This window comes from Schistosoma mansoni, chromosome 3 (genome assembly GCF_000237925.1).
Source record: "Schistosoma mansoni strain Puerto Rico chromosome 3, complete genome".
NCBI lineage: Eukaryota > Metazoa > Platyhelminthes > Trematoda > Strigeidida > Schistosomatidae > Schistosoma > Schistosoma mansoni.
The window spans coordinates 5,916,949-5,925,236 of record NC_031497.1 but is presented as its reverse complement, the minus strand read 5'-3'; the positions used below and the strand labels follow the sequence as shown (position 1 = coordinate 5,925,236).

The window sequence follows — 8,288 nt, the reverse complement described above, 5'->3', positions numbered from 1 at the left end:
ACCTTCTGTTTAGTTGTATTAGTTTTTATGTAGTGTGAATTCAACTGTCTGCATGCATTTTGAAACAGCTTGGAATTACTATAGGAAAACGACTGAATGATTATTATTAATAAATCTTACGTCAGTATAATGTATTTAATAAAGTTATTTAAACAACCAAACAACAAAGATAGAAATCAGTCTGCCTAAATTATTTAATACCAATATCATTAATTATAACAACTGAAATACAACAAATTATGTTATCCTATTTTATAAGAAATGATCTTAATTTATATGATTTTAAACAAGATCTTAATACAAAATCAAATACTCCACAATTAGTTGATGAATTAGGACAAGTAAATTATTTATTTAGTGATAAAACTGGTACATTAACATTAAATGAAATGAATTTATATAAAATAGCTATTTTAAATATAGATAAAGTATATGTATTAAGTGATCAAAAGCTTCAAAATACCAACGATGATAATCATTATGATGATGATCATGATCATGATCATGAGAAGAAGGACAAGAAGAAGAGGGAGAAGGATACCAATCAATCAAATCGATTAAAACAAATTTTACGAAGAACAAATAAATTTGGTCATATTGGTGTTGTTTATGAAGAATTAAATGAATATCAAAATCAATATAATCAAGATAATTATGGATTTATATCATCATCTGATTCTGAATTTGATGAAGAAGATAATAATGAACAAGTATCACATTTAGTATTAAATAAAATATATAAATCTAATGAAACTATTACATCATCAAATGAAAATCTTAATAATCTATCTAATAATGATAATAATAATAATCAATTACCTAATGAATTAATAATTAGTCTTACAACATTAGCATTATGTCATACAGTAGAAGTTAGTGAGGATAATGAAGAAAAACAAAATGGAACAGATGAAACTATGTGTTTGGATAGTTTTTATCAGGTAAATGGTCATTATTTATGGTTGGTATCATTACCAAGTTTTGATTGGATAATTTTGAATAAATTGAATATTCGGTAGATTGCTATAAATAAAAATAATATATTTTTAATATCCCAATGAGTTGAAAAAGTTTTTAGTTATTTATTCTCTGAAGAAGTGGCTTACACTGAGTCACGAAACGTCAGAAAATCTAATTTTTCTACTCATTGGGATATTGCAAATATATTAATTTGGTTATTATTGTTGTTTGAATTTGAGATTTCTTTATTAATGGTTTTGTTTGTGTAGAAGGTAGTCAGCATTATGAATGGACGTCATACATAGAGTATCGGACATTTGAATATTCACCACTATATAAATTATCTTTAAGATCCTTTATAAACAGATTATCATTTATCTATTGATTTAAAATACAATAATCTAAAGTTTTAATATCATTGAAATTATAAAAATGTCTGGGAAACTATTACCAAAGAAGTCAACAACGTGAACAATGTTACATTAATTTACTAGTTATACCAAACAATTGTACATTTAGAGATGGTGGAGAAGATTTGTAGCTCAGGTGGGTGACACTTCACTTCTACCTGAAGTTTGTGCTGATGATGTCGTTCAGAAGGACGATGAAAGCTCCACGACCAAACCATCCAGCTCAGAGAACAAACCAACATCAAAATTGTACATTTCCTTTGTTGAATATCAAGATTATCACTATGAATCCTAATAGTTTATTATAATAAACAATATATAATTTAAAATGATGATAAGAGGTATTCGACTAAAATAGTCATGAATGTCATTTTTTATTGTAGCCTTACATTTATGCGTTACATACACTGACAATAGGTTGGAAAATTTATATTTCAATAGTGTGTTAATTAGGAATATTGGAGATGACCTAATCGAATACTAAATAACTGTACATTTCCTTTCTTGAATATCAAGATCGTCACTATGAATCTTGGTGATTTTAACGTTCAGACAATATACAGTTCTGAATGAGTATTGATCAAAATTTCTGAACAAAAAAATCTTCTGTTGATGAATTTCAGTGGTTCTCCATATAATTTCAATTCATGGTGTGATTTACCTTCCAATTTAACTGTTGTTGATCTTTTGGTTTTCTTGAAAAATTTTACACTTATCTATTTTATGATACTCAAAAGATTGAAAGTTTATTACTGACTTAAGTACTATTGATATGGTATTGATATTTCTGTCAAGATTTAATTTGAGTTAGTAGTATTTTCAAAGTTGAATTCACAAATCAGTCGAAGCTAGATCACCATTGAAAACCTGATAGTACTGGATAAATAAATGTTCAATCATCCGATTGGAATATAGTAATTATTCTTTCCCAATATTTATTTAATCTTAGAGCTATTGTTTAAAACCATAACAGGAAACATCACATCTTATTAAGGTAAACAAATACTGTGAGGTAGCGTTAATTAACCGAAGTCTTGGAAAACGTTTTGAAATTTAGATCATGTTTTGTCTCGGAAATTTAATATTTCCTCAGTAAGAACACATTCAATTGAGTTACTGATGAATGTGTTTTTTGTTTAACTAAGCTTGAAGATATTAAATATCATGATAAAAAGTCCAATAGTAGTATACATTAGTATATGATATTTCTCCAAGATTAAAAGCATTATATAGTTGAGTCACATTTTTATGATCAACTGTTATTTATTATTCCGGATCATCTCTATTAATTTATAGTCTTATTAAACATGAATCTAGCAACAAATTCCAACCTTTTTTGTATTGAAACTATTATGGTCTGTGTAGGTTCAGTGATATAACCGCTGGATGGTTATCTTATATTTCTTTTCTAGTAAATTAAACCACTTTTCAAAAACAATCGAAAAATAGTTTACTAAACTTCAAATATTATACTTATGGTATTCCACTGGATTGAAGTAAAAGTTAGATAATTAAATGTTAGGGTGAGATAGGAACTAAGAAGGGAAACTATGGAACAATCAGATTAATGTTAAACTTTCGTAGTTTACATCTGTTATGTCATCTTGTTTATGTTATTGTAATATTTCCTAAATAAATAATTATTTGACATCTTATTGATTGGTTTGGTTTATTCCAACTAACTAATTAAATACATGATGATGTACTGGACTTTAATTGGTACTATTTATCTGATGAATAATTATACTAGGTATAGATCTTTAAAAGGAACTACGTAGATTCTAGTTCAAGTATGCCACCCAATGGTTAAGAGTCAAATGCTTTAACGGGACTGTAGATTTGGGTTCCTTTGGCAAAGTAAATTTAGAAATTATTCTTTTCTTTTGGTGAACAGTCACAGGATCGATAACATTAGGATGAAACTGTATTACATTCAGCATAAAATGGTTATTTAGACAGATTGTAAATTTTACTGTCCAGTATTTCTGCACTTACTTCCTAGAGTTTACAATTCTTCTCCCTGGTCATTTAACAATCAAGTGTATTTATAATTCTGCCAAACTAGATATAAATGAAGAGTCATTGGATTTGGAGAGGATAATCTTTTCCTTTTATACTAAATAGTTATAGAATAACAATAAAGTGAAATAAATATTTCTTATTCTACTTCATAAATTATAATCAATAATAGATAACATTTATTGCTCAATTAATCTCTATTAAAAAAAATCAAAGATACTTAGTATGTAATGTCTAGATGATATATTTAAAGCTCTAAATTATTTAATAATTGAAATCATGAGTCAATTGAAGCTAGATCACCATGGAAAACCTGGAAGCACTGGACGGCCTTTTCACTCTATTGTGGGGCTCCTCAGCAGTGAGCGTCTACGATCCCGCATCTCGAGATTCGAACTCAGAACCTATCATTCCTCAGCGCGAGCACTTAAACTCTAGACCACTGAGCCGGCAACCAATGCTTCCTGGTTTTTCATGGTGGTCTAGCTTCAATTGACTCATGATTTCAACTATAAAATTATCAAAATCTCTACAAAAACTTCCCTTCTAAATTATTTTCTTTAAGTATATTGAAATTTTTTTATTTACATCTATTGAAACGTGATTTTACACTTATCGAATTTCATTGATGGATAGATATTTTATATTTATTGACTACTTTGATTTGTTTCATTTGGTGAATAAGGGAGTTAAATATTGATTTTGATCAATTTGAATATTTATAAAGATGATAATATTTTCATGAGTTGATTCATGATTTCAACAATGGAATTATTGATTTGGTAAATAAACGATACTATTAATAGATTAACTGTCTATATATAAAAATTATCTATTTAATTGGATCAACATTTAAAGTAGTATCGTTAAGTGTAGAGTTACAAATGTAAACCAATAGATTGATTAGTTTAAAAGTATCATTGTCTTCATGAGACATAATAATACTGAATGTAATGAAGAATGATAAGCGTATACTTTATAAGATTTCCTTTAGTTATCAAGTCTTTAATTGTTCAATTCATGATGAAAAAGTAACTCCATATGATAATGTTACATCATCAACAAAAATTACCATAGTGATAAGTTCAAAATTTAATATAGTCAATAAACAACAAAGATGAAGGATTCTTCTTTAGTCATTTGAACTTGATTACTTTCCTTTATTGTCTGCCTTTATTAATTAATAATAATTATTATTATAAGTTATATTTCTTGACTTCATACATTCTTCTTAGCTCATTTTCTTTATATTCAATCATAATCACTATCACTTATTTCATATTTAGTTCTGCTTCATTACCTCAACGTAACACAACTGCCTACTAAAACTTTTAGTTCACTATTTTTCCTTGTTATAAATTTTCTCGTTTTACATTTGCTCTGATTCTTTGAATATATCTATTAAATGTGGATATTGACAAGCTATGTAAAGTATTTTTCCTACCAATTGTATACATACTTACCCAAGGACTCAAAACGTATCACTATAGTAGTTTGTAATTTTTAATTCCCCTCTGCTTTATTGAAAAAAATGGAAGGTAATTACCATAGAATTAATACATCAAATATATTGAATGATGAAAAGAGATGTAATCGGAGAAAGGTTAATCAAAAAGATTTGCAGAGAAATATAAATAATAACTAATCACTGTTTAAAAATTCACATGGTGTTGATTACTTGTATAATCCTATTGTTATTTAGAACTGCAATCGATCAGCCTCCTGTTGGCATTTGTGCATCTTGTGCGGACTGCCCCGATATTGCCTGAAATCATAAGCTTTATAGGCAAAGATGAATAGTGGCTAGCAGTGGAATCAAGGACGCGCGTTTCGTCCTATATGGGACTCGTCAGCTGGATGTACCTGCATCTCAGAGTTGATGTTCATAAGAGACTGACCAGTTACAGTCCTAAACATCAATGGAAAGATTTAAACAAACAGTACCGAGTAAATTCAAACTTCACCCCATTGCACAAGCAAGTGGCTATCAGGACTCAGTAGCTGAGTGGATAACGCGATGGCGCTTGAAGCGAAAGGTACTGGGTTCGAGTCTCAGAGTGAACATCAACCTTGGGATGCAGCTACATCCAACCGACGAGTCCCGAATAGGACGAAACGCGCGTCAAACTGGATTCCACTGCTAGCCACTATACGTATTTGCTTATTAGTATTTAGTTTTTCCAAATAACGGCATAACACATATAATGTATTAAAAAAATATTTAATAGTGTAGTGAACAGAACATGGGTGGAGGACAACCGAATGTATTTAAGCACAAACGAAAAACTATGTCACTAAAATCTGATAATCATACAGTAAACAGTTAATTTGCAAAATAATAATCGATTGTCTCAATCTTGATTGTTCCTTCCGTAAATATCAGTCCTTCTTCTCTGATCTCATTGTTCATGCATTTTCCTACCAACTGCACTTCATTTGAGTTCTTTCCTTATTGGTCTTCTGCCAAAATACATTCTATGTCTGCTCATCACCTTAACATTTTTATTGCTCAAAATAACTTTGAAATCCGTATAATAATTTATTTACATAGTTTGAAGCAAGCAATTAAGGATTCAAAAGCCTTTCACTGCCTAATTCTTATTCTTATTCAATTATTAATTCAGCTGGTTAGCTTATAGAGATGAAATCAATTTTAGAAAATATTTTCGTCATCAAATGATACAAGTTTCAAAACTAATGGAAATCACTGGGCGCTGAGAAATAAACGTTTTATTCTAGAATGCCAATATTCTGAACTGCATAGTGATGAACTTAAGAAAGATTGAAATGAAAGTTTTCACAACCTGAGAAGAGAACAAATATCTTCCAGCCATATAGAATGATGAAGCCTAGTAGGCCCTTCTGGAGAAGAGTGCTACATCGAAGCACGGCACAACTACCGGGGTGGGATAGCTGTTTCTGCATTGCTTACTAAGAACCATTACATAACTCCTACAACCCTTTTTTTGTCTTTTTGTTTTTTATTTTTATTTGGGTAGACTCATTTATTTATTTTTATCATTCTTTTGAACCCTCAATAGTTATGCAATGACTACTAGTAGCTTTCGTAATCGTTTTTGGGTATTGGTAGAATGGTTGATCAGGCCGATCTCGACCACCCACGATTAACCGCTCACGTTAGTTCATGAAAACAGTCCCATTATCCAGGAGGCACGACGAGGACGTGTGAGTCGGATTTTGTCCCCAAAATATACTGATTAGAATTTTTAATTTAAGTGAATTTGTGATAGACAAGGCCAATCCAATTCATTATCATTGATGGATTACTTTATTATCCCTGAGAATAATCTTGCACTAAATAGTGACTAAATGAAAAATAAATTTCACAAATTAGTGAAGTCCTACAGTAGTAAAAGTGATCGTTGTTCTATAGTATCAGTTGATCAATTTTGAAATCATGGAAAATTTCGTCCCAGTAAACTAAATTTTGTCGTGTCCGTTAATAGACCGATAGGTTGTATGTTTATCAATGATAAAGTTGTTGACCTGTATGTGTATGCCTGTGCAGTACTTAAACGAAACAAATGTTCAGTGCTTCCTTTTATCTCCATGCATTCTGCGTCTGTCTAGTATCGATTCATGATAGAACATCATTCTTAAAATATACTTTCTTTGAATAAAACAAAACAAAATACAATCATAAATGTCCGTTACTAAACATGTATTGTATTAAACATTTCATTATTGAAATATTTGTCTATTAACCTTCATTACTCATAACAGTATAACATAGCTCTATTAAAATGTTATATTGTACTTTTCCATCAATCAATGTTGATATATGCCAAAATTTTTAAACTGAATTTTGTTTTTCTTGGCCAAATTAAGTGGCATTTTTATACATAGAGATAGATATACCAAACTGCTAATCTACTTCTCTTCTGTCTTTTTTCAAAAAAAACCTTAATAAATTCAAAAAAAGTTTCCATTTTTAAGGTCACCTTTACGGAAGTAATGATCAATTGTACTTTCTATTGTGTTTTTTTGAGTCTTTAAGAGAATGATCAATGTGTTTTGTGTGTTACAATGTAATGTAAATTTGATACCTAATAAAAACATTACGTAAGAAGTTGATAACACCATTCGTTGCTAGTTTAAATTTTTAAAAAAGAAAATTAATTGATTAGAAAGTTTAATTTTGGCGGCATTTTAAAAATTATTATTTAAATAAACAAAAAAGATTAAATTTCATTTATTTACTTTTTCTTTAATACGTTTTAAACAAAACAAGAATAATAATGTATTGTGGAAGAAATTGAAATCATTTGTTTATTGTAATGGGTCTCATCAGTAGTCTATCGTATGAATTTCGTATGATGTTGACGATCTTCTCAGGTATACAATAGTGTCGAAGAAGGTTGTATAAGGTTCATCTATCCCAATTGACTAAGTTATCAGACCGAAAAGATGATATAAATGTTCTTCACCTAATCAAAACAAAATAAATTAAATATTAAAAGTAAAGAATAAGAAAGTAATTTTATCACTCTCTATTCTCTTGTGATTTATGACGACTTCTGATTGACGAAGGAGAATCATGTATCAAACAACTGAATACAAAATGCACATTAAAAGTATAAAGGGATCATCGCACTAATTAAATGTTTTTGAGAATGTTTAGTTTCTAGGAGGTCATTTAGTTATTTAATCATTTTTATCGCTGAAAAATTCCCATCATATTAAAACACAATAATAATAATAATGACTGGTAAGATGTGTAGTTAAAGTAAGTTTTAGGGATATAAAAATGAACATTAATCAAATTAATGTCACCATATTATAAAATTGATTATTAACAAGTTGACCCTGAAGTTGACTAGGGTAAAAGGAGCGGTTGGACATATTTCTTTTGAATGCAAAGCTCTGACTTTTTGATCC

The 8,288-nt window shown here is 29.2% G+C and overlaps 1 protein-coding gene across 1 annotated transcript; it reads left to right on the top strand.

The window, feature by feature from the left end:
• Positions 1 to 239: 239 nt before the first annotated feature.
• Smp_192080 (putative atpase, class VI, type 11c) lies at positions 240 to 1,019 on the top strand (the record flags this gene model as incomplete). Its single annotated transcript, XM_018799013.1, has 1 exon — positions 240 to 1,019. The coding sequence occupies one exon, from the start codon at positions 240 to 242 to the stop codon at positions 1,017 to 1,019; it is 780 nt and encodes a 259-aa protein (XP_018650845.1).
• Between the last annotated feature and the right edge of the window lie 7,269 nt (positions 1,020 to 8,288).